Source organism: Solanum stenotomum, chromosome 2 (genome assembly GCF_019186545.1).
Source record: "Solanum stenotomum isolate F172 chromosome 2, ASM1918654v1, whole genome shotgun sequence".
Classification (NCBI taxonomy): domain Eukaryota; kingdom Viridiplantae; phylum Streptophyta; class Magnoliopsida; order Solanales; family Solanaceae; genus Solanum; species Solanum stenotomum.
In genome coordinates, this window is record NC_064283.1 from 20,470,705 (window position 1) to 20,496,326 (window position 25,622).

The 25,622-nt window shown below is 35.6% G+C and overlaps 3 protein-coding genes across 4 annotated transcripts; 2 read left to right on the forward strand and 1 right to left on the reverse strand.

Annotated features, from left to right (window-relative positions):
• Nucleotides 1-8,528: 8,528 nt before the first annotated feature.
• LOC125854878 (probable protein phosphatase 2C 33) lies at nucleotides 8,529-16,327 on the forward strand. Its single transcript, XM_049534476.1, has 5 exons — nucleotides 8,529-9,410; nucleotides 10,606-10,995; nucleotides 11,086-11,203; nucleotides 15,096-15,319; nucleotides 15,452-16,327. The coding sequence occupies exons 1-5, from the start codon at nucleotides 9,396-9,398 to the stop codon at nucleotides 15,929-15,931; spliced, it is 1,227 nt and encodes a 408-aa protein (XP_049390433.1). The 5' UTR covers nucleotides 8,529-9,395; the 3' UTR covers nucleotides 15,932-16,327.
• Nucleotides 16,328-16,638: 311 nt separating this feature from the next.
• Nucleotides 16,639-20,364, reverse strand: LOC125855794 (disease resistance protein Roq1-like). Its single transcript, XM_049535493.1, has 4 exons — nucleotides 19,799-20,364; nucleotides 18,605-19,697; nucleotides 17,142-18,512; nucleotides 16,639-16,992 (listed from the first exon to the last, which is right to left on the reverse strand). The coding sequence occupies exons 1-4, from the start codon at nucleotides 20,311-20,313 to the stop codon at nucleotides 16,639-16,641; spliced, it is 3,333 nt and encodes a 1,110-aa protein (XP_049391450.1). The 5' UTR covers nucleotides 20,314-20,364.
• Nucleotides 20,365-21,881: 1,517 nt separating this feature from the next.
• LOC125856598 (uncharacterized) lies at nucleotides 21,882-25,054 on the forward strand. 2 transcript variants are annotated; one of them, XM_049536187.1, is made up of 5 exons: nucleotides 21,882-22,102; nucleotides 22,200-22,414; nucleotides 22,978-23,058; nucleotides 23,593-23,943; nucleotides 24,907-25,054. In XM_049536187.1, exons 1-5 carry the CDS (start codon nucleotides 21,988-21,990, stop codon nucleotides 24,952-24,954), a joined length of 810 nt encoding a protein of 269 aa, XP_049392144.1. In that variant the 5' UTR covers nucleotides 21,882-21,987; the 3' UTR covers nucleotides 24,955-25,054. The 2 variants fall into 2 exon arrangements, with proteins under 2 accessions (XP_049392144.1, XP_049392143.1); XM_049536186.1 differs by having other exon boundaries at nucleotides 21,889-22,102; nucleotides 24,938-25,054.
• The last annotated feature ends 568 nt before the right edge of the window (nucleotides 25,055-25,622 follow it).

Here is a 25,622-nt window from a genome sequence, read left to right on the forward strand (position 1 = left end):
TAGTCAATCCTCACCTCTTAGTATTCATACTTATAATTTACTATCACATTTTCCTTCACGACTTGAGTAGTATTCACCCATTCACTATACATCAATGCCTAATTAGTTCTATAACACTTTGAATATTATGGACTCTCCCTAAAAAATCATAAGCCTAGCTTAGATCTATCACCTCATGTATACTCATGCTCTTCTATTCAACACTTACACTTGGTCCTACATAATTACACTTCATCACAAGCTCCTTTCTAGCTACAACACACTCTACTTCCTATGATGGAGTATTCACAACTCATCACTTCTTAGTCTACCCTTAAGGAAAAACTCTTCATTAATAACTTACTAGGTGCATGACTATACCAACATAGTTTGCCAAAACACCATCTCCCTTACTACATACTTTCCTCTAACTCTGGGCCCTTTCACTACTACTGCTCATGATCTCATAACTCATGCTACCTTTTTGGGTGAAAATACTACTCAAGCTCTAAACATACCTCCTAAAAAGGATCTCAGCTGAAACAAGGCTTAGGGAAGAGAGTACAACTCGCTTTTAGCTCAAATGCACGATTCATATGAATATGTGGGCACTACTTTGAAACTTTACACTTAACTTACTTTTGGGCTTCTCTCAAGCCCCTCTGGAGTCTCATGACTATCTCAAGACTCTTTCTAAGAACAACTCATTGATAAAAGATTGACTTTTCTTTTCAACCACCGCTAGCATGATGGGTAGTCGAATGATTCTGAGAAACACATGAGTAAGAATAAAGTCTCTATGACATAGCTCTATTGCACGATTAAAAGTATGAAAGAAGGGAAACTTTTCTTAAATGTCTGTAGTCCCTCATTTATAGAAGTGGGGGCCTCACAACCATAAACGAGAACCTTACTGACACGGCTTCATAGACACTGTTGGACACTTAAACCTTGTGTTCTAATACCAAGTTTGTCACGACCCGAGCCTACACCCTGGATGTGGCCGGCACTCGAAGACCATTGCTGGTCCCCAAGCGAACCTTCATCCTGGCTGCCTACAAACGGAAAATTGATTCAAGCATACAAAGCTTAAAAACTGAAATAAAATTCAATAACCCAACTTTGTACAACTTTAACTCAAATGAAAAACTTAGAATAAAAATAATATATTCAATTCGCCATAAAATAGGCAACTTAAGTCTTTAATATATTTAATAACAATAAATGAATAATACAGACTTCTAAACTATACTAACTATCTATGAAGCCTCTAACTGATAAAGATGGAAGTCGGGACAAGACCCATGACATCCTGACTAAACTAAAAGGTAAATGAAATCCTTTGAAAACAAGGAGGCTCACCATAGCTAACTCGAACTCCAGGATGCATCAATGAAGCTCTTGTTGATGATCCTAAATACCTGTGTCTGTATCATGAGAAGAAGCAGACCAAATGGCTCAGTACGTGGAATGTACGATCATGTAAGAGGAATTTTAAAGCATAAACATAAGTTTGAAAAGAATATGAAAGAAACTAAAAAACTTACCTGGCTCAACTCAACTCAACATAACTGCACTCATTTCAATATAAAGCAATTTAAAACATGTGCAATATAAAGAAAAGCTGTTTAAAAATATGATGCCAACTCTGTGGGTATGCAAAGATACATATAACTCTGATATGTATGTAAAAATACAAATAATCTGATGTATATAAAAATACAAAATAGTGTTGTGGGAGTTTCTCTAACCAACAACCATCACATAAAAGTTATTATGATGATACAACGATATTCCTCACGCTGCCAACGCATCCTATACCTTGCCACAGGTATAGGATCTGAACTACTAAGTGGATCCACTAGTCTATGCGAAAAGGATTCATCTAAAAAGTATGACATTTTTCTATCCATGATGGCTACATGGTTTATGGGGGTTGTGAGTTGTCTGAACTCTCCCACATATCGGTGTTCAATACTACTCCCAAAATATACTAGCTATTTATGTTTTAAACACTATGGAAGCTTACATATCTAAAAGAACCATCTTCTTGAAGAACTTGAAGGAAAATCTTAAAAAATGAACCCTAACCTTAGCTTTTCTTGAATTTCTTGAGCGTAGAATCTTTGGAGTGAATGAGAGGGTTTAGATTTAAGAAAACTGATTTTCTACTCATTTAGGGAAATTTAGATAACCTCCTAAGGGTTTTTAGGACTAAAATACCCTTTAAGAAATAATTGAAATGAACTGGGAGTCGAAATGATTTTTCACCAGTGAGGTTCGTATTGGCTCCGCGTCGCGGAGCTGCTGCCAAGTTTGCACGTCGTTAGTAAATCAGTCATAATTTTTTACTCAGAGCTTGAAATTGAGCAAACTCGGTGGCATTGGAAATAGGACTCGAGGGGATTTAATCTTCTATCTTGTAGCTCACCTAACTCATCTTGTACTAGGAGTTTTGGTCATATGAATTTGATCAAAAATTGAAGAAAAACTTAGGAATGACTTGAATGAACTCTCTTTAGTTCTTCTTGGAACTCAAGGTGCTACATCTAGTGACGTTAACGCTTAGGAAAATTTAGATTCCTAGGTAAAAACATACTCACTACGAAGGATGGTTCGAATCTTAGCTCAAAAATTTTCTCGGGTGTTACAAAAACATATTTCAACTTTAGTGTTATGTGTTATATTACTGAGCTAAGTCACAATTATTGAGGACTGAGTCCATTTGTTTGCCCTCTCAAGCTCATACTTAGTTCTAGTCAGGTCAAGACTTATTCTTCTAGATTTTTCCCTTTTAGAAAATAGTTCATCTTTTAACCTCTTTAGATCTTTGTCACATCTGATTTGGTCACCACTAATATTTCCTTTCCCATTCTCAGTAACACTTGTTTCAAAATTTCAGATTTGAGAGCCAAAGTGCAGGAATCAAGCTGTTGTACCTACTCCTTTAGGAATTGGTTTTCTTTCTTGAGATCAGAGTTAATTTTTTCAAGATCAGTATATTCAAATTTTAAACTGGTCAAGGAAATCAATAATTGATCTTTGTTTTCATCCAACTCTTGAACATTATCTATGAGAGTAATTTTTTCTTTGAAAAATATTTTAGTTTATTTTTAAGGTCAAGAAGATTTACCTCCATTTTCTCAATGTCTAATTCAGAGTCTGGTTCAGAGTCTTCCATGGCCATCAAAGCCATATCTTCTACATCATCTTCATTTGAGTTGTCTGAACTTGTTCCCCAAACAGTATACATAGCATTTATAGATTCTTTTTCTTTGCATGGGGCAGTTTTTTCCCATAGTTTCCACCTTTCTTGAAGAGCTTTTTGAGGTTTTTGCTGATCATGGATATGTCCTCATCATCCAGATTATATTCATCACTCTCAGTTGCTTTGAAGGAGAAAATCATATCTTTGTTTCTTCCACTCATTTTTGTTTCATCAACATTCATCTCATAAGTCTTTAGATTCCATACAAGTTCATCTAAACTCATGGTTGTCAAATTCTTTGCTTCTCTAATTGCAGTGACCTTAATCTCCCATGACTTAGGTAGAGTCCTCAACACTTTATCAACAAGTTCCTCAGTAGTGTATATCTTTCCCAAAGACACCAGTTTATTCACAATAGTAGTGAATCTAGTAATCATATCTTGAAGTGATTCACCACTCTCCATCTTAAATGTTTCATATTCAGTACATAGTCTAGCAATTCTAAATTTTCTTACTTGGGAAGTTCCTTCATGTGCATTGACCAATGTGTCCCAAATTTGTTTCATTGTAGTTCAACCAGAGATGCGATTAAACTCTTCAGGTCTAAGTCCACATACAAGGATTCACTTAGATTAACATTCATTGCGAGCATTCTATAATCAACTTCACCATATTGAGCCTTGGGCTTTGGAATGACTTTCCCTTCATCATCCTTTATCATAGAAATAAGAGGACCATCAGTAACTCTCATCTATAATTCATAGTTCGGGCTTATAGAAAATCCTTCATTATCGCCTTCCACCATGCGTAGTAATGTCCATTGAATAGTGGTGGTATGTTGATGTGTTGATCTTCACTGTGTCCAAGAGGAGGTGCAAAATTCAATGTGATCTTATTTTGAGTTATACAAAGATAACTCGCTCTGAAACCAATTGTTGGAATATTGACCCCTAAATTTGCCTAAGGAATATGTATATTCTATCTGTTTCTTTGCAGATTACAACAGTTACGTTATGTTAAGCAAATAAAGTAATGACACAATATCTTATCGCGAAAAACCCCAGCTCTTAAAGGGTAAAAATCACGACCTACACCTTTGTAAGATTTAACTCCACTACATTAAACTCTGAGCCTCAACAAAAGATTACAACCATATGTAACCTAATGAATTATAAACTCTAATTTCTAGACGCTAACAACCAACTAGATCATCGACGCCCCTTCAAGTTATGGATTCGAATTACAACTCTTGCAATCCTAGGAGCTAACTCTAATTCCTAAACTCCAACACAAACCCCCAAATGTTTATGTTCCCAAGTCTTTAAGTCGCCCCAATTTGAAGACTCTATTCCTACTCCAGTTTATACTTCACAGGATCTAGAAGGAATTAAAGATACAACTCGATAAAAAAACTCAATACAAGCAAACTTTACTTAAGAACTAAAAAGCATAAGCCTATAGATGAGGTTCTTCAATTCTTGTTTCCTTGTGTTGGCTGCACTTTGTAATCAGAAATCACTCAAATATGAACTCCCTCTATTTGATTGTATTCTGCTTGTAATTCTTTGTTTAAGTGCGCAATTTTTTCCAAAGAAAATATTTCCCTATTTATAGACTTTGAACTCTTCAAAACCTTTTTCAACTTGAACTCGATTTACATGTCTTGAACTCTTCAAAACCTTTTTCAACTCGAACTTGGAAGCCTACGCAACTTATGCTAATGCCGCTTCCTACTTCGTGTAGAATGAATGTTTCATGTAGAACTCCTACTTGAATGCGAATACTCTTTTTTATTTTCCTTGTCCTAGTCATATTGGATGAACATAACCCACGTTGACATAACCTTTTTGCACTGGTTTCTTGTCAAAAAAGCAATCCTTCTACCGCTTTATAACTTTTCATTCGTGTGGTTGATGTTCTCTTTATCTAGTTGGATTTGGTTTGAAAGGAACATGCCAGTGCAATTGGTTTCTTTCATCTGTTCTTCTATTTGTCAATTATCAAAATCTTTCTCGATCTAACAAGTATCATTCATTTATTCAATAATTATGAGGATCAACAATTTTAACACATAATTTGTGTAAGATCTGTTAGGCGAGCCCTGAGTGTTGGGCTTGCTTAGGGTGTACAATCGCACGCTTAGGGCGTAAGTCTTACAAAACTAAGCCAACTTGAGTCTCGGGACGTTTTGCTAGAGCCCCGCCCCACGGCGAGCCCCGAGGCGAGTCCCAACAAAGTCTTTTAAAATAATGATTGTAGGCAGTATTCGGGCCCTTTAAGAGGCAACATTTGACTTCCCCTTATTTATTGGGGTCCCAGGAGGCGTAATAGCCTAAAAGTTGTCCAGTCTTAAACAAGACAGGAAAGCCCTTAGACTTCTTCAGAAAAGGAACATCAAACGTTTACCGCGTTCCATCCTTCAACCCTTCGCATGTCAGCTTGGTAGGCAAGCTACCTTGATCAGCCTTCAGCTTTGATTGGTTATACTCAAAAGCTCCAATAAGCCCTAAAGTCTCTTGCCGCCTAAAATTCTACCAAGAGAGCGTTGCTTCATTGTTATACAACGCAACCAACTTACCTGGTTGAAGGTGTCACGTTAGCACAAAAGATGCACAAAAATACAGAAAAATGAGTTTGGGGGGGAGGGGGTAATAGGACCCTAATTAAATTAAGGCGTGTCGCTGAGATTTTTGTCATAGTTTAGAGATACTAGTGCCTTAACCCAATTAACAAGGAAAAAAACATCTACTATGCTAAATAAATCCTTTGTAGTTTGTACCCAAATTCAAGCACCTTCTTTAGGATGAATTTTATGTGTGAATCATATATTGAATGTAAAATAATTTACCACTAAGGGTGTATCTGCTACATTGGAATTTTCTTGAATATTTTGTTGGTTAAAAAGTTTGAAATATATTTCTTTAGGAAAACTTAAAACAAGAAAAATGATTTTCCAAGTAAAAATAAAGAAAATAAGTTTTATAAGTTCATCTTCTAACATACTCTACCATCCTCATACATGCCACCCCACATTCCTACCCCTACATAGTATTTGCTTAGATTATATAAAATATTTTAGGGATAATACTTAAATTTCATTTACCAAACATAAAAAAATAAATAAAAAATCAAGAAAATATTTTTGGTGAAAATATTTTTCTTTATACCTAACATACCCTTAAGTATCGTATTAAATTTATTTAAAATAGATAGAAATTTTTAACCCTTAATTATAAATATAAATAATTTTAGAAACTCCCTTTCAAATTTTACTCCATCATAGTGGTTTACTTTATAGTTTATGATATTCCACTTGCCCATATAAATATTGGGTCCAAGCCCTAATATTACTTTTTTTTTATTAGAGAATGTTATCTCTTTTAATGACTTATATCCACTGCGAATCAAGATTTAGGGATTGATAATCGAACAATGAATCTTAGTGATGTGAATTCAAATGTGAGTTTGAATGTTGAAATTGATTTTATAAATAGTTGATTATGTATTTGAATAATAGTGCTAAAATTGATATGAAGTAGTTGATATGCTTTGATAAAAGTGTAAAAATTGATAATAAATAATTGACGTATTTGATAAAAAGAAAGTGATAACAAGCTATTTTTATTTAAAATGACTAAAATACCTTTACATTTTTTACAAAAAACTTTACAAAATTAGATAGTAACCTTGTAAAGAAAAGGAGAAACAATGGATATAGATTGAATATGGAGTTAGCTGTTTTAATTTAATTACCCCCCCGCCCCCCCAAACAAACATTGGATCTTATTTTCAAAAGGACACTTAAGTTTTACAAGAGTCTCTTTTTATTGTAATCCTTTGGTATTTTAATAAGTTGTCTTTAGTGATTGATAAGTGAAACTCACTTTCTTTCTCAAAATTAGAATTGCCCAAAAGAGACCACATTAGTACCACTTTAAAGTTGTTTAGGTAAATAATAAGAACCCATAAAGTTTAAGTGCATCTTGAAAATAAGGTACAAATTCATGGAGTAATTATGTATTAATCTCTTTTATTTTAGGAAGTATATTTTGAGAATTTAAAAAGATACATTAAGGATAAAATAGTAAAACTTATGGTCAAACTAGAGGTGTTTATAAGTTGAAAAATCATAAGCTATGCGTGACCAACTTATAATTTTTTACTAATTTTAGCTTTTAATCACTTGATTTATAAGTATTTTTGTTGTTTATCAAGTATGTAAATAAGCTAAAGAGTACTCCCCAATTCATTTTTACTTGTCATGTTTCATTCTATGAGAGTCAATTTAACTAAGTTATGAAATTAAATTAAATTAAATTAGTATTTAAATTTTAAAAAATCATATGAAAAATACTACTCACTTTGTCTTAATTTCTACGACTTACTTTCATTTTTAGTCAATCCTAAAAAGAATGACACATTTCTAGATTTAGTAACAATTTTACTTTAAAATGCACATTTTATCCTTAACGAAATGATTTTTAGTCACACAAATATCTATGATTTATTTTAAACCACAAATTTTAAAAGTTTTTCTTTTCTCTTTTAAACTTCTTTGTGCCAAATTAAAATAAATTGAGATGGAAGGAGTATAAATTATCATCCTGCTCATATTAATATAATTTAAAAATATATTTTAAAATAATAAATAAAATTTATATTATTTTACTCTCGAAATAGCTCCAAATAAGTAAAGTTGAGGGTGAATGAAGGAAATATATAAAGAGTTAGAATAACATTTGGTGATGAAAGTGACAGAGATGCATGGCAGCCAATAGCTCCAATCTACCCCACAATCTCCAACCTACCCCTCTCTCCCTCTTTTCCTATATATATATATATTAAACATAGTTGTCTAATTTAAAAAATTAAGAGATAATTTATCTTTTGTATATATTTTATCATTGCTATTAAATACTTCTCTCTTTGTCCCTAATTACTTGTCCATTTTGATAAATCAAGAAAAAACAATTTTTTTTACCTATTATACCTTCAATTAATTACTGTGAAAAAGGTAAAACTTCTTGAAAATTTTATGTTTTTAATTCATTCACTTCATAATTAATAGGGGTAAAATGGTAAACTCACTATGTGAATCATTGCCTTTTTAATACGTGTGTCAATTCAAAGGTGGACAAGTAATTAAGGACAAAAAAAAAAAATTTGTCATTTAACACACTTTTCAAAGCATTACATTTAATAAAGTAAAAAATTAATATAATAATATTATCATAGTATTATTTCTTAAGAAATTTGTTTCAAATCAATAGAAGACAACGAGAAGGGAATATACATATATATGCAACAAAAAGTGTGTAATGAATATCTGTATGCCTAAATTTTACTCAAGAAAAAACACACAAGTCTTGTTTGCGGGTTTTGTGTGATCTCTGTTCTCTGTCCTTGTTTTAGTTTGTTGCGATTCTTATTCTCCTCCTCTCAATCTTGCCCTCTTCTCATTCATTCCTTGTTTTCTATCTTCCATTTCTTCAGATTCGATCTCTCTATTTGTTTTCTTTGATATTATTATATTATGCTTTGCTTTCTTTGAGCTGGTGGATTCTTTGCTTTTGCAACCACTCACACACAGGAATAAAGGTATCAATTTGGTGCAAGTGGGCTTATTTTTACATAGATCTGCAACCCCTTTTGGATTCTCCATCTTTGCACTCACTTTTTGTATTGAGAAAGGTGAAAAAAAGTTGTTATTTGTTGTTCTTGAATAATAAATTCAAAGATTGTAAAAGGTTCAGCACTTTTTGAGGCTGAAAGATTTTTTTTAATTTGGCAATTGTGTTTATGTTTTGGATGAAAAGGGTTGATTTGTTGGATTGAGGGGAGAATTGGGTATTTGGAATTTGAAATAGTTATTGTAGGATTGTTATTAGAAACGGGTGTGACGGATTCGAATACGGAGAATAGGGGGGTTGGTTGTGTTGCTGCTCTGGATTGTTTATTGAATATAGTCCGGGCACTCCGGACGGGGTCCTGCTTAACTTATGAAAGCAGGACCCCTGTTCCGGGTTCTCCTACATCTGCAGTTGGAATTAAGAAGAAGAAGAGTAGGCGGGTATCTAGAAATTCTTCCTTTAACAAATGCAAGGAAGAACAGCTGCGTAAGACTCCTGGACGATTGTTCTTGAATGGCTCGAGCGAAGCAGCTTCACTTTTCACTCAGCAAGGCAAGAAAGGAACTAATCAAGATGCCATGATTGTTTGGGAGGTTAGTCCTTGAAATTCATCTCACTGTAGTTGCAAATAGTTATATTGGACTATGCTTTAATAGGCTTTTTGTTTCATAGTTGCATTTGCTTCAGCTTATATAGTGCTTGTACTTCAATCTTAGGGAGTTGGTGGGTGTGTTTGATCTCAGATTGTTCACCTGAGTATTATGTTGACCCTCTGATTTGTGAGTACTTATAACTGTGACATTTGTTGTTCTTCGTCAGCCAATAAAGGGTCTTTAATAAGCCGTATCAACCATGAAGCTAGGATTTTCATTAAGGGAAGTCAAAATATTAAAAAATAAAATTAACACATGAAGAAGTCATGGGGATTCAACGAATGATACTATATATACAAAAAAGGATTTTCCTGTACCTATTTTTGCATAGTGTAACTTTTCAGTGAAGGGACAAGGTGGCTCCGCTACTGCCTATTATGTGTTCTCTTCTTGAAACCTTCTCTCTTCTTTTTCCTTTTGTCTCATGTTGTAGTATAGCTGAAGGTGTTGAAAACCTTCTAGTTTTTTATCAAAAAGAATTTACCTCCTAATTGTGCTTCACTTGTACCGGGTCATTATCTTCTTCAAGTTTCTCCAGGAAGTCATATTTCAGAATGGATAAACTCAAAAATCTCTATTTTTTCCCTTTTGTTTTAGGTTTCAAGTTTTTTGTTTATGGAGACTTCACATTATTGACCCTGCTAGTGTCATATGAGGCATAGTCAGTTTTATTTATTGTAGTGGAACTTAACAGACTTTTTCTCCATGTCCATTCCTATTTAAGGGCATGGATGATTAAAGATAAAAGCATGAAAAATCCACCAAAAAACACAGGCAATCGATTCTATATAATAACGAAAACCTTGTGGATGCATGTGGGAGAAGTTAGGTTAATAAAAAAATAATGTATGAGATACTGTGATTAGCTACTGATAACATTCTTTCTAGATTGATAAACTATAGTTTCCTGGACATGCCTACAAAGGAAGTGTTTCATTTTTTATCAAGCTAAGGAAAGTATATCTTTAGATTCTGCCATTTCTTTCTTTTCTTTGGAGTCTGTGGATTGTTGTTGGACAAAGGATTTGTTCACATTTTTTCATTCTTGCCCTGATTTTTCCTAGTGATCCTTTCGTTCTGATTTTGTCTCATATGGAGAACATCTCCTAATTCATCTTTTATAAATAAATTTCAGAACTTCGGTTCCAGAACAGATACTGTATTCTGTGGTGTTTTTGATGGCCACGGTCCTCATGGCCATATGGTTGCCAAGCGAGTCAGAGATTCCCTTCCCTCGAAGCTAAGTGCACATTGGGAAGTTAATCTGAAAAGTGAGGATGTTCTAAAGGAGATCAGTCTAAATGCTGGGGCTAGCCTATATCCGGAGGATGCTTCCCTTGTATCTGCGGCTGATGAGTCTAGGGTTTCAATTGATGTTGAAGAGACTGGAAAGCACCCAGAGATCTTTCAGACTTTGAAGGAATCATTTTTGAAGGCTTATAAGGTTATGGACAGGGAACTGAAAAGCTACACCAATATTGACTGCTTCTGTAGTGGGACAACAGCTGTAACCCTTATTAAACAGGTCCTTGACAGATCCAGAAATTTGAATCTAGCTCGATATTATGCTGAAACTTTTGGAAGACTTGAACCCCATTAATTTTTTTTCTTGCAGGGCCAGGATCTTGTTATTGGAAACGTAGGCGACTCCCGAGCAATTCTGGGTACCAGAGACAAAGATGGTTCTCTTACTGCTGTACAATTGACAGTGGATCTGAAGCCTAATCTACCAGGTTGGTTTCATTATATTGTGTAGTGCTGATTGAACTGATGATGGATCAATTTGCTGGATGTTTGCTTTTGTGCAGATCATCTTACAAGATAACCAACTTGTGTTGATTTAATGAATTATGATGTCATTTAGTTTGGCATAAAAACTTCATGATACCTAACCATCACTCATTTGTTGCTAAAGCTTTCTGACATTTGCCTTCGTCTCTCCTCTCTATTTTGGCCTCACCTAAATGTACAAACTTCAATTGGCTGCTTCTGTTTAACTCAATTATGAACCATAGTGACATTTTTATTTGTCTTTGATTTAAAAAAGATAAAGAGAAACTTTCCATATATTATTTGTTATGTTGCAATTATAGAAGTAATCTTTTCCAACGAGGGAAAAGAGAGGTTAAAGTTCAGAGGACTTGGAAGGGAAAAGAACTGAACTTCTGTATGCTGCCCATTCAATCACCATAAAAGATACCGTGTTCTATTTTGTTCTCTCTCTCTTTTTTTCTGATGAAGTAAACCTGACTTCCAGACCAACTTCCGAGTTGTCAACAGTGGCCCTCTTCCTACCTTGCTCCCACCCGAACTCCAACCTCTTGGCTGGAAGTGGAGTGCTCTTGCCACTAGAGCAACCTCACTTGTCATTTGCTTCTTTCTTCTTTTCTTTTTCTAATTCATTTTATCATCTCCTTATTTCTAGGCATTCTTTTATGTTGCTTTATTTGTTTTTATGAAATAATCGTGAAAATAAAAAGAGTCATTATCTTGATAAAATCAATTTTCACATTGATAGACAAGAAGAAAAAAGGAATGCATTTGTCCTCCTTGCAGCATTAGAGGATTAGTTTGGGTTTATTACATATTTATGAGGGTTAAAAAATAGTTTCCTAGCTGCTTCTTGATGGAGTTTCAGTAGTAAGGGGGTAAGGGGACACCTGTGAAGTTTGTGTGTGACAGGCCTTTGAGGACAAGTTTAGGGGGTAATTTACTAATTTATGTTGTACCAAATTTTTACTAATTTATGTATTTTCCCCTAATATAACATTGCGGTGGGTGCACTGCATGTTTGAAAGTGTTGTGCTTCTGCAGAACTATATAGTGGCTGAATATGAAAACATTGGCAAAGTGTGATGAATTAATTGCTTGTATATTGTCACAAGTTTGATAATAGTCAAAAGTTGAAAATCATCTTACTTTGTTGACTGAAGTGTTGTATAAACTAAAAGGATTAGGATCTCATCTATGTGTGGGTGAAGTATTAGGGTACTGGTTAAGGGAAACCTTCTGGTAAAATCATCTACTTAAGATGTCCCTTAAGTATAGAAACTACTTACTATTAGTGTAAATTGAACTGTCAATGCAAACACATCCACTATGATAAATGAATAACAGGAGCAGAAGTTTTCCCTTCTCGACAAATTGCACTTCTTATAAATTATGCTTATGTTGAAATCTTGCAGTTCTTCAAATTTTCTGTACTGCCAATTCTGTCCATCTTGCTTCCTTAGCTAAAGGTCTTCTTGCATCCTTAGAAGTGTCATGCTCTCAAGACAACTTTTTGGACTTCCTGTAATTTGAGAAGTGATGTGCAATTGACACTCTTTACATTCATGACCAGTTATCAACAAACATTACTTGTGTTATCGAACTGAAGTGAAGTAAAATGGAATGGAATGGAATGCAGTTACCTTGATTTGGAAGAAAATAAGACACATAATAGGAAAAAAATAGGATGGAAAAATCTCTCTCTTGAATGTGACAGGGACATCGTGTTGGGTGATTTAGAGAACTCATAGAGTCGGTGAGATTTTGGATATTGTAGGTGTTAAGGTAGGGGAGGTTAAGGATGCTATGTGTAAGATGAACCAGGGAAAGAGCAATCGGACTTGATGAAAGTCCAGTTGAGTTTTGGAAAAGCATAGACAAGGCAAGTTTTGCGTGGCTGCTTGGGTTGATTAATGTCATTTTTAAGACATCTAAAATTCCTGGCAAACGGAGGTGGAGTACTATGATTCTATTGTACAATAATAAGGGTGATATCCATAATTGCAACAATTACATGGGTATTAAACTGTTGAGTCACACCATGAAAGATTGGGAAAAGGCGGTGGAGACGAGGGTGAGGACCTGTTTGCATTCATGCCAGGGCAATCAACTATGGAATGCATTCATCTTGTGTGGAGACTAATGGAGAAATATAAGGAGAGGAAATATGATTTGCATATGGTGTTCATTGACCTTGAAATGGTCTACGACAAAGTTCTAAAAAAAGTCCTTTGGCGATGCTTGGACTCTAAAAGTGTATTGGTGGCTTACATTAGGCTGATAGGTCATGTATGATGTAGTCAAGACACGGGTAAGAATGGTGGGAGGAGACTCCGAGCATTTTCTAGTTGAGATGGGGTTGTACCAGGGTTCAGCACTTAGCCCTTCTATTTGTATTGGTGATAGATGAATTGACGCAACATATTCAAGGTGAGGTGCCATAGTGTATGTTGTTTGCAGATGACATTGTTTTGATCGAGGAGACTTGTGGCGGAGTTAACAGTAGGTTAGAGGTGGAGACAAACTCTAGAGTCTAAAAGGGTTCAGGTTGAGCAGGACCAAGATAGAGTATTTGAAGTGTAAATTCAGTGATGTGTCGCATGAGGTAGGCGTGGAGTTGAAACTTGATACATAAGTTGTCCCCAAGAGAGAAAGATTTAAGTATCGAGGTCTTTGATCCAAAGAAATTTGGAGATCGACAATGATGTCACACATCGTATTAGTGTGGCTTGGATAAAGTGGATGCTTGCATTCGAAATATTGTATGACAAGAAGTACCACCAAAACTTATAGGTAAGTTTTATAGAATGGTGGTTAGACCAGCTTTGTTGTATGGGGTGGAGTGTTGACCAGTCAAGAACTATAGGTTCAAAAGATGCAAGTGGAGGAAATGAGGATGTTGAGATATATGGGTGGGTATACCAAGAGCAATATGATTAGAAATAAGGATATTCGGGACAAAGTGAGAGTGACCTCTATGGTAGACATGTTGAGGGAGGTGAGACTGAGATGGTTTGGGCATGTGAAGAGGAGACGTGTGGATGCCCTAGTTAGGAGGGGTGAGAGGTTCTATATTTTGGGGCCAAGGAGAGGTAGAGGTAGACCGAAGAAGTATTGAGACATGATTAGACAGGTGATAGCACAACTTCAGCTTACCAAGTACATGACCATAGATAGGAGGGTATGTAGGTCACATATAAGGGTAGAAGGTTAGTAGATAGTTGGGAGTTGTCATATTACTAGTCTATTCATGTATTTGTTGTGGTGGTAGTATAGAGCACTGTGTTGGTCGTAGTATTAGCCTTTTCATCTAGTCGGTGTATTTTGGTGTCAGTGATCATCCATGGTTTAATGTATTTAGGTGATTGCACCTTCTTGTTGTTGTTACGATTCCTTGCATACATGCTCCATAGTGTTTTTCTATTAGTTTTCATGTTGCTCTCCACTGCCCTTTTTCTTGTAATTATTTCTTCGATTTGCTTGAGTCAAGGGTCTTTCAGAAATAGCATCTCTACCTCGGAGAGGTAGTGGTAAGGCCTGCGTATACTCTACCTTCCTAAACACCACTTTGTGGGATTTCAATGGGCATGTTGTTGAGATGCTTGCTTTGCAAATTCTTGGAAGCTGAACTTTTATACTTTTTTTCTGGTGGATGCACTATACGGACAAAAGCCTGGTGCAAAAATGAATTTCGGAAAGTAGGAAGGAAGCCATTTTACATAATGTCCAACCCTATAGATGGCACCCTTGAAAGCATTATATTTTTCTCTTTTTGGGATAGGTTACTGATTAATACTATTGGTGCTTATTTCAATTTAATGTTCTCCTAATTTCCTCTTCTTCCTAAATGTACAGCGGAGGCTGAAAGAATTCGTAAATGTAGAGGGCGTGTTTTTTCTCTTCGCGATGAACCAGAGGTTGCTAGAGTGTGGTTGCCAAATAGCGACTCTCCTGGACTTGCCATGGCACGTGCTTTTGGAGATTTTTGCCTCAAGGATTTTGGTCTAATCTCTGTGCCCGAAATATCATATAGGCGTTTAACGGGAAAAGATGAGTTCATTGTTCTGGCAACTGATGGGGTATGAAACTTGAGTTTTTAGTACTTTGTATTCCCTTTTTGTTAAAAAAAATGTATACACAGGTTCTGGTATTTCTTACTCAATGTTTATTACATATTATTTATCCTAGTCAAAAAATATTTTTTATGACAGATATGGGATGTACTTACAAATGATGAAGTTGTAAAGATTGTCGCGTCTGCTTCATCCCGTTCGTCTGCAGCTCGATCGCTAGTTGAATCAGCTGTTCGAGCCTGGAGGACAAAATACCCTACTTCTAAAGTTGATGATTGTGCAGTTGTTTGCCTTTTTCTTGATTCAAACTCAAACAACTTGTCCACTGCTTCCAATACAAAAGATAGTGACAAGACTATCTCAATGAAAGCAAATGAAGTTGGTGCTAAGATAGATGATACCTCTGGTCCAACTGCATTTCCTCGTTCTGGAACTGTTCGAGAAGTTGAAGTTTCAGGAGAAGGCGATGACGTTTCAGAAGAAGAGATAGAGGAAGCATCAGAACATGAGGAACTGCTCTCAGAGGTGGGGGCAGAATGGTCTGCACTGGAAGGGGTTTCCCGGCTGAACACATTATTGACACTGCCAAGGTTTGTGCCTGACAAGGACGAGAATTAAACTGTTTGGAATCGAACTCAAAGAAGCAACAGAGGGGGAGATTTCAAAGTTTGGATTTATTTCTTTTGGTTATTTTTCAATTTTATTTAGTTCCATCCGTTTTAAGGTCTCACATATCTATCTACTGGGAGGAAAAAAAAAATAGGGGGATTTTATATTTGTTGTAGACTGGAGAGGTGGCCCCAGCTATATTAGAGTGTCTGGGAATCATCCATTCTCTTCCTAGTGTTGGTAAAAGTGGAATTTTGTAAAAACCAACTCTCCTGTCTTGGCTAGCTTTCTTTTCTTTCGCATAAATACCAAGATTGTGTACCTTATCAAAGAGAAATCGAGATTGTGTGTTTTTCCATCATTGTTATGTTGATTAATAATGTGTGGTAATGCAGTCCTCTTTTTGGTTCAAGTTGCAGATTATGTTCATCTCTCTTTGATCTAACATTTGCACTTGTTAATTTATGGGGTTGAGATGTTTTAGTATAACATTTGCTTTATTCTTTTGAAAATACTTACAAAAGTCAGGCATGAATATAAAGTGTGGAGAACACACCTCATCTGGAAATAGCTCAAGATGTGAAAATCTGTAAGTCATCAGTGTACACGAGACGAATTCCCCAACTTTTTAGGAAAATATGTTTCCTCAAAGAGTTTGCAGAAAAATCGATCTGATACCAATTGTTTGGGCTGTCTATGTGGTTTTTGTACATTGATCAATAGTCCTCAAATGGCACATAGGCAAGACATGTGTGATCTGAAGCAACATTCTTGTTTGTCCCTACAAAACCAATGTTCATTAGGCAACTCGTGCTCCTCCGGAGGTGGCTTTTGATTGTAAACTCAATCGAAATGCCTGGCATTTCCTGTAGGTAACCTTCATGAACTGATAACCATGTTGTTTCAAGGTCAGACACAACACAGATGGCAAATCCCATGAATTTATCATTGTACCAATCGTTTGGCAGCTGCATTGAAACTGAAGTTCCGTTGAGTTTGTAGCCAAACCATTCTGGAACTTGTTCTCCAGGTAGGTAAATGCTAAAGTGACCACTTTTAACAATGCACTTCTGCAGCACAAAATCACAACATTCATGTTAGTTAAGAGACTCTTATCTATTGTACTTCCTTAAACTCATGGTGATCAATTGTCTGATCTCGAATACGAACGTAAAGGGTACGAAGATAACAATACATAAGGATGAAGACGTAAGGAGACCTTGAATAGGTGAAGCCACAGTGAGGTAGCCATGTCATGCATCTGCTGATTCTCAAGTAGTCCAACACAATTAGTGAACGATATTCGCTGCAACATCTTGTAGTTGGTCAATATTCCTACATTATCAGTCATCAGGGATGTACAATTATCTGCAAAAACTTCCTCTATTGTTGTTGGAAGTTCTGGCAACCTTTCAAGTCTCTCACAACTCACTAGCTCCAGGATTCTGAGCTGCGGAAGCATGTTGAGACTTGCTTGAGAGATATCCACAAAATTATTCCCACTAAGATTTAGCTCAACCAAAGATGACAGGCATCCAAGATCACTAGGAATTCCTTCATCCAACATACAACAATCACTAAGATCCAATTTCCTCAAAGAAAATAAACCGGAAAAGGAAGAAAACATCAGACTTGTTGGCTTTTGATTATGTTTTCTTGGCCGAAGCCATGCCAAGAAAAGTGAATTCCATGTCTGAGATACCATGCCTTTACATCCATGAAAAGATAAGATCTTAAGGTTCTTCAATAGTGTAATTGAGGATGGTGGGCTTTGAATGGCAGTTTCGTCACAATAGAGTTCCTCCAAGATTGCTATATGTCCCAGTTCCTCTGGCAACTTTTCTAGCTTTGAACATCCAGAGAGAATAAGAATCCTAAGAGATTTTAATCTGCCTATGGTTTTTGGTAAATTTGTAAGATTCCTGCAGTAGCATAGATTCATTAATTGAAGGCCAGTGAGACGTTCAATTGATGAAGGCAACTCTTTTACATCTGTAGCTTCCAAGTAGACCTCAGATAAGCAATTCATGTCACTTGTGATTTCTGGGAAATTTGCGAGTTTCAAGCAGCCAGAAAGAATTAAAGTCTCAAGACTATCCAATCGAATATTGTTTGGAAGGCTCTTAAGATTCCTGCAGTTCTTCAGGTTTAGTAGAACAAGATTTTTGAGATATCCCACAGAAGGATGGATCTCAATTATACTCGAACAATCTTCAAGAACCAGCTTCTCGAGATTGGGTACCCCCGTGAAATCTGGACAGCTGACTAGCTTTTGGGAGTGACTAAGGTTGAGAAACTTCAGTTTGTGTAGGACCTTTATTCCCTTCCACAAGTGCACAACGCGGCTATACTGCATTTTCAGACAAACAAGCCTTTCTGCTCGAAAACTTGCTGGAAGTGACTTCATTGGGTAGCCATGCCAATGAAGCCATATCAATTTATTAGGAAGACAATCTGGAGCTACGGAGACACTTGCATTGTGTATCTTGAGCAGCCTCAGGTTGTCCGTATATTTGAAGGCTTCTGCACCAACATTTATGTCTTTCGGAATAGGCAAGTGCAACCATATGCCTTCCACAGCTTCTGTGCCCTATAAAAGGAATGAAGTGTAACATTAGGGAACTACGTATTTAACTTCTCCTGAACAATCAAAACGTGTTTCATGCTGCAGTATATACTTACCGTATTTTCAGATAGTACATGAAGAATATCATCGGGAGACCAGAGCCTACTATACTTGCCAAGGTTGTTTGAAGCTTCTTTGCGAACAATACACCAACCCATCTCTTGGATCAACTGATGCATCACAATCCGACCTTTTGAAACAGTTACAAGAGATTTTTCTATGAGATTTCTTATGCCAATGACAGGAGTAAAACTGAAACTACGAAGAATTCTAATTACAGAACCTTTCTTCTTCCCTTTAAAGAAACATGCAATATCTAAGAAGATCTTTTGGTCAATCTCACTTAGTCCATTGAAACTTACTTTGAGTTTTTCTACAATTTCGCCTTCTGGAATTTGTTTTAGTCTCTCCACTGTTTCTCTCCATTCAATCATGCCTCCGCCATACAGAGAGGAACCCAAAACTTTAAGAGCTAATGGAAGACCACCAGCATACCGAACAACTTCAGCTATGATCTCTCCATATCCACTTTTGGGATGGTGTTTCTGGAATGCACATGAACTAAGGAGTTCAATACTTTCATCAGTGTTTAACAGACTCACTTTATACATTTTGTCCACATTATATTGACGAAGCAATTGCTTATCCTTTGTTGTTATGATGATTATACTGCCTGCACCAAACCAGTCATGGCTTTTAGCTAGGGCATCTAACTGGTTTCCATGATTGACATCATCAAGAACAATTAGGACTCGTTTCCCATTTAGTCGTCTTCTTACCAAGCTGGTTCCTTCAAATACGTTGTTTATTCTTAGATCTTTTAACAGAAGTAGTTCAGAAAGAAGTATCTGCTGCAAATGTTGGATACCATGTTTGGCTGAATTTTCTCCAACTTCATGAAGGAAAGTAGTACCTTGAAAGTAACGGAAAATCTTGTCGTAGATGGCTCTTGCTATAGTTGTTTTCCCAATTCCACTCATTCCCCATATTCCAACGAATTGAACTTTATCAGACTCCAGATTCAACAAGGAATACACCGTCCCCATTCTTGAGCGTATTCCAACAAGATTTTCAGTAGCATCAGAAGCAGTATGATCTAATATCTCCATGACACATTCTACAATTTGCTCGATACATTTTGATTCGTGCCTGATATCAGGAAGAAATGAATTACAAACTCGATGTTCTTATGGAAAACAGGGCACAATTGGAAGACGAAAACCAAGAGTGAAAAGTACACATAAATTTACCCGTTAGCAATATTTGGCAAATCCCAACCAGATACATTTGCTGCTTCCATCATAGCAGTACGCCATCTCTTCACCCTTTCTTCATCATCTATGAAATTTAACTCATGTTTAGCGAAGAATTCACCAACGTTTGCCTTCTGTTTTCTTACGACAGATGGATCCATGTCATAGAAGACAGGAAGAACAATCTGTCCCCTGAGTTTCATGCATTGTGTGATCTTAACAAGCTCATCTAGACACCATGAAGAAGAAGCATAGTTTTGAGAGAATATGATGATGGAAATCATCGACTCTTCGATGGCTTTGAAAAGTGAAGGTGAAATAGATTTCCCTCTTTCAAGTTTTTCATCATCTTTGAAAGTGTGAATTCCTCTTTGCTGCAAAGCTGTATATAAATGATCGACGAAATTCTTCCGTACATCCTCTCCTCTAAAACTTAAGAAAACATCATAAGTGCATGGCCACAAAGAAGAAGCAGAAGAAGAAGATGATCCTGTTTCAGCCAATCCATCCATTGAGAGACAATATGCAAACAAGAACAATATGTTTACCAAAGTATTCAATTTTCCTCTTTCTGCTCAAGTCAACTAATGACTCATATCTGATTCAGCAGGAAGTTCAGAATTAGTATGATCTTATTATATATCGGATAAAAATGTTCCCTTTTTAACAAAAAATTGTAAAGTCTTAATATATAATGTGTCATTTACTTGGCCTCAGCTGACATCTACGCCCTTCAATTTTGGATGTGCACAAGTAAGTTATTAAACTTGTATAAAGTTGAACAAACTGACATATGCGTCCTACGTAGCGTTCTACATAGCAATTTATGTCCTACGTGGTGGTCTATGTGTGTTATGCCACATAGGGTACATGTGTTTACTTGTTTAATTTTATACGAGTTTAAGTGTTTACTTATGCACAACGCACACCAAAACTTGGAGGGCATAAATGTCAACTGAAGCCAAATTAAAGGACACGTCTATGTATTATGATAATTGTAAATATACGTTCGGGCCAAAAGCTATGAATTCAGTTGAACCTACCCTAGGTCCGCCTTTGCAGAGTTGCATGAACCAAAAGTCAAGAATCAATGTCATATTATTTTTCCTAAATGAAACAGAGAATAATTAGCAAGTCAACTATTATGATATCACACCCTCAAAAACAATCCCTCCACGTTGATTCCTTATGCAGTCAACACACAAAAATAGGGATAGGAATGGGAATAAATATTGAAAAATCAGACCGAATCAAACTAATTTGATTCTTCGATTCAATTTTTTTTCGAAATGTCGGTGGATTTAGAAATGGTTGCTTATGAAAAGAGTAACTCATCTTTAAAAGACTACAAGAAAAATGGTTATTAGGGACTAAGATTTAGCGACGGAATATAAAATATGGTCCTTAATAAGGATGTCAAATATGACCCAAAAGTTGTTGGCTCACTCAATTCGTCCAAAATTTTATGAATTGGTATAAGATAATTTCATATTAGGCAGATTTTAGCTCAACCCAACATAATCCATTTTAAAGTGATCTTCAATTTGCCCAATTCTACCCCATGTTTAAGATTTACTTTAATTTGTATTAACTACTTGTGATTTAGTTTGATTTTTGTATAAGTCAGAGCTCAGGTCTCGAGTCTTAGATTTGTGGTCTCGGTTAGGATAGGGTCCCGAGTTAGGGTTGGTTCTTGAGTTTCTAGTTAGGGTAGGGGATCGAGTCCTTGGTTAGGATTGAGGCTCAGATCTCGAGCCAAGGTCAGGTCGAGTCTCGAGTCCTGGGTCAGGATCAGGTCTCAGGTCTCAGGTCTCAAGTTCTGAATCAGGCTAGGTTTTAATTTTACGTCCTATGTGGCATAATACACGTAGGACACAAATTGTCATGTGGGATGCCACGTAGGACATGTATGTCTATTTATTCAATTTTAAGTGTCTACTTGTGCACACTCAAAGTTGGAGGGCATAAATGTAAAATGAAGTCAAGTTAGATGACATATATATGCCTTTAAATTAGAGTGAAAAGAATGGAATATTTATTAGGAAATTGAAGAGATTTGTGAAGATAATAAAGTGTTGCCACCTAAAAATGAAACTCAAAAACCACCACATAAACAAAATCACACCTTATCCCATTAGGAGTGAAAGAGAATCAACCTAATTAGTAATCATGAGGAAACAAACAATATGACCATTTCCTCTCTTCTTCTTCCTCCTCCTCCTCCTTTCATCAATTACACTACTAACAACATCAATGGCAAGTCTATTTCCATTCATCAACCTCATCGATTTTCATTCCGAGGTAAAATGACAAGTTTAAAGTTTTTAAAATTATTATCAATTTTTTTTTAAAATACTGAATTCAGTTGAACCGATATCCTCTAATGTGTGTGTGGCAGTTATCAATGACTCAAATAGAACAGAGTTATCTACTGAAGATGCAATAGCAGATAAACTGGTAGATGGAATGGATTTTGGGGAATTGTGCGATGAATTTGAATGCATTAGTAGCCCTTCTGTGGAAGCTACTGCAAGGCAGCTTGTTCGAGATATTCTCGAACTACGTGAAGGCAATCGTGCCCTCGGTACCTTTGCTGTCTCTGTCAAGTATAAGGTACGTGTGTATATATGTTGAGATACTCGTAATGGTGTGACGCGAACAATAACTTGTTTTGCGTTATCAGAGTCTATAAGTTCATAACTAATTTGATAAGACATTGACAAACAAGTAAATAACTTGTGTAAAATAATCAAATTTCAGTTATTTTGCTTAAACAACAACATACCCATGCAGTGTAAAGAAGGATAAAATATAAGCAGACCTTATAGTCCCTATCTTGGGGGAGGTAGAGAGGTTGTTTTCGAAAGATCTCAGTCTCAAGTGCGACAAATCAGAGTATTTATGAAAAAAAGGAATACGATAGTATGGAAAACATGACATTTAAGTAAGGGGAGCAGTACAGAGCATCCAGAGAAAAGACGACGTAATATAATGAAATAATGATGTGGTAACTAAAAATAAAATACATGTATATGACTAATACTACTACAAACACAATGCTCCCACCAAAATACAAGTCGAAGTTCAACTATCTATGAATCCTTTACTCTAATCTATGACCCCTCATTTTGTTTCATATATATAAATATAATGTACTGTCACACAACGAAATGCAGGATCCAGTGAGAAGTTTTACAGGACGAGACAAGTACAAGAGACCATTATGGATAACGGATGCACTGCAGAATCCTAAAACGGTAACATTTTAACATCTCTTTCATTTCTACAAGTTATATATATATATATATATATATAAACGAGGACATAGATATGCAACATATTATGATTGTTTTAGTATAGTTTTCTTTGTCATCTGATATATTGTCATCATAATTTTTCATTATTAGCTTCCGCATGACACTCTGATTATGTAGCTAAGCCTCTGACCTGAACTTAGGTCGTTGCACCTCTCTCTCATCAGGAGTAGTCTATAGCATTCAGTAACATTGTATTTATATATCGTCATCATGATTTGCAATTATTAGCTTTCAAATGACACTTTGATTCTGTAGCTAAGCCCCTGACATGAACTTAGGTCGTTTTACCTTTCTCTCATCAGGAGTAATCTATAGCATTCAGTAACATTGTATTGTATATATCGTCATCATGATTTGCAATTATTAGCTTTCAAATGACACTCTGATTATGTAGCTAAGTCTCTGACCTGAACTTAAGTCGTTGCACCTTTCGCTCATGGGCATTCAGTAACATTGTATTGTATTGCTATGCAGAGTGTGCAAGAAATGGTGATGTTATCAACAAGTGTGTTGAATATTAAGTGGACAATAAAAGGAAAAGCAAAGTCATTGATTGCTAGCATAGGAGGGGATTTGATCATCAAAGTAAATTCAAGATTCACTTTAAATCAAATCAGTGGACAAGTAGTTGAGCATGAAGAGCAATGGGATTTATCAGGATCATCCATCATTGCTCAAGCTTATTTCTGGGCATCGCGACGACTATTTGCTACTGTTGAAGCTGGAAAAGATGTTGCTGATTTTGTGAAAGACTTGAGTTCTAAATCTGCTGAAGAGAATAAAAACATGGATGTTTATCCTGACCCTTATGGTGATCCAGCAAAGGTATTTCTTCTTTATAAAGTCTCAAATCTTGAAATTATGCTACTTTTATTGTCCTAATTCTTAGATTGCAATAGGGCAAGGTAGGTCAAGAGGTGGATAGTAATATTTTTGGACCAAACTATTGATGGCAGAGTCATCTTTAGATCAAACCAGTAATTGATCGACTGCACTTTTGTTCAATTTCACATAGCTAAGGACATTTTTTTACCCTTTTTCGTTTAGATTATTTAGTGCATAATACATAAATAAGTCTTTTAACTTGGCCTCGGTTCACATCTAATGCCCTCCAATTTTGGATGCGCACAAGTAGATACTTAAACTTGTATAAAATTGAACAAGTATACACATGCACTACAACAAAAAAACCTTTTAACGGCAATAAATATACACATTAAAAAAGAGTGTTAAAGCCTTTACCGGCATTAGTTAATTGATATTGAATCCAATGTCACTAAAGGCTGTAGGGACATATATAAAGAGTGCTAATTGCCGCTAAAAGTACATATTTAGTGCAATTAAGCTATTGCCGTTAATTAATTACCGCTAAAAATCATTTTTAATGTAGTGATGCGTCCTACATGGCATAATACAAGTAGGATGCCACATAGGATGTCATGTAGGATGTGAATTGCCACGTAGGACGCCAAGTTTGACGTGTGTGTATACTTGTTCAACTTTATACAAGTTTAAGTGTCTGCTTGTGCACACCCAAAATTGGAGGTTATAGATTTCTGATGAAGCCTAGTTAAATGGCACGTTTATGGACTGCCTTATTTATAACATACAAATGTCTATAATTTGATTTAAACTACTAATCCTAAAAATCTTTTTTCTCTTAAACTATATGCGTTTGCAGTCAAATATCACCTCATAAATTGTGAAAAAAAAAATAGTACATTCATAGGGAGTTATAAGTTTGGAGATTATGTTAATATATGAAGAAATTTTGCAAAATTTGATCAGACAAAAATTGTGTACTTGTATGAGGATGCAGTTCTTTCAAAGGGATGACAGCTTCCAGAGAGATTTTTACCAAATTGCATTGCTGCTGGCAGTTACATATTTTGTCGTACAGTTCTTGAGGACAACTTTATGAGACTCATAATTTTAAGTTGATATAACATTTGTATAATTGTAATTATTAAATTCATGTTTCTATATTGATACATATACATACTTTGGGGAATATATATCACTTCAAATTTTATTTCCTTCCCCTTAATACAAGTCAAACAAAAGATTATGTAACATAGTTTGAATTTCTAGAGTCAAACAAAAAAATCTTTGATCGTGATTTATTAGTATGCTTTTTAAATTGTTAATTTATTATGTAGTTTTTATTTATGTAAAATATTTTTCAAAGATTTTAAAGATTGTATGTCTGAATATATGGTCAAAATAAAAAACTAATTGAATACTAATTACTCCTCTAGCCTCTGTTTATTACAAACAAAATCCCCTGAGCCTATGTAATCCCTTCTCCAATAATATTTTGATTTGCCAAGTCCTTTTTTTGGTATGTGTACCTCCTCTTTTGGTACCATATAAGTTGTGGTGCAATGGTGATACTGTTTCATCCTTAGCCATAGATCTCAATTCCGAGTCCTAAATATAGAGAAAATCATATTGGAAGTGTCACATCCAAATGAGACTTGTACTACACAATCCAAATTTAGTCG

What these genes read in the sequence shown, in the direction of transcription:
- LOC125856598 (XM_049536186.1), top strand. Translation starts at nt 21,988, where the DNA reads ATGACCATTTCCTCTCTTCTTCTTCCTCCTCCTCCTCCTTTCATCAAT. An exon ending in CACTGCAGAATCCTAAAACG is followed by an intron (nt 23,059 to 23,592) that starts GTAACATTTTAA and finishes ATTGCTATGCAG; the next exon opens with AGTGTGCAAGAAATGGTGAT. An exon ending in CTTATGGTGATCCAGCAAAG is followed by an intron (nt 23,944 to 24,937) that starts GTATTTCTTCTT and finishes ATGAGGATGCAG; the next exon opens with TTCTTTCAAAGGGATGACAG.
- LOC125854878 (XM_049534476.1), top strand. An exon ending in TCTGAAGCCTAATCTACCAG is followed by an intron (nt 11,204 to 15,095) that starts GTTGGTTTCATT and finishes CTAAATGTACAG; the next exon opens with CGGAGGCTGAAAGAATTCGT. An exon ending in TTGTTCTGGCAACTGATGGG is followed by an intron (nt 15,320 to 15,451) that starts GTATGAAACTTG and finishes TTTTTATGACAG; the next exon opens with ATATGGGATGTACTTACAAA.
- LOC125855794 (XM_049535493.1), bottom strand. Translation starts at nt 20,313, where the DNA reads ATGGATGGATTGGCTGAAACAGGATCATCTTCTTCTTCTGCTTCTTCT. An exon ending in TTGCCAAATATTGCTAACGG is followed by an intron (nt 19,698 to 19,798) that starts GTAAATTTATGT and finishes TCCTGATATCAG; the next exon opens with GCACGAATCAAAATGTATCG. An exon ending in ATGTACTATCTGAAAATACG is followed by an intron (nt 18,513 to 18,604) that starts GTAAGTATATAC and finishes TTCCTTTTATAG; the next exon opens with GGCACAGAAGCTGTGGAAGG.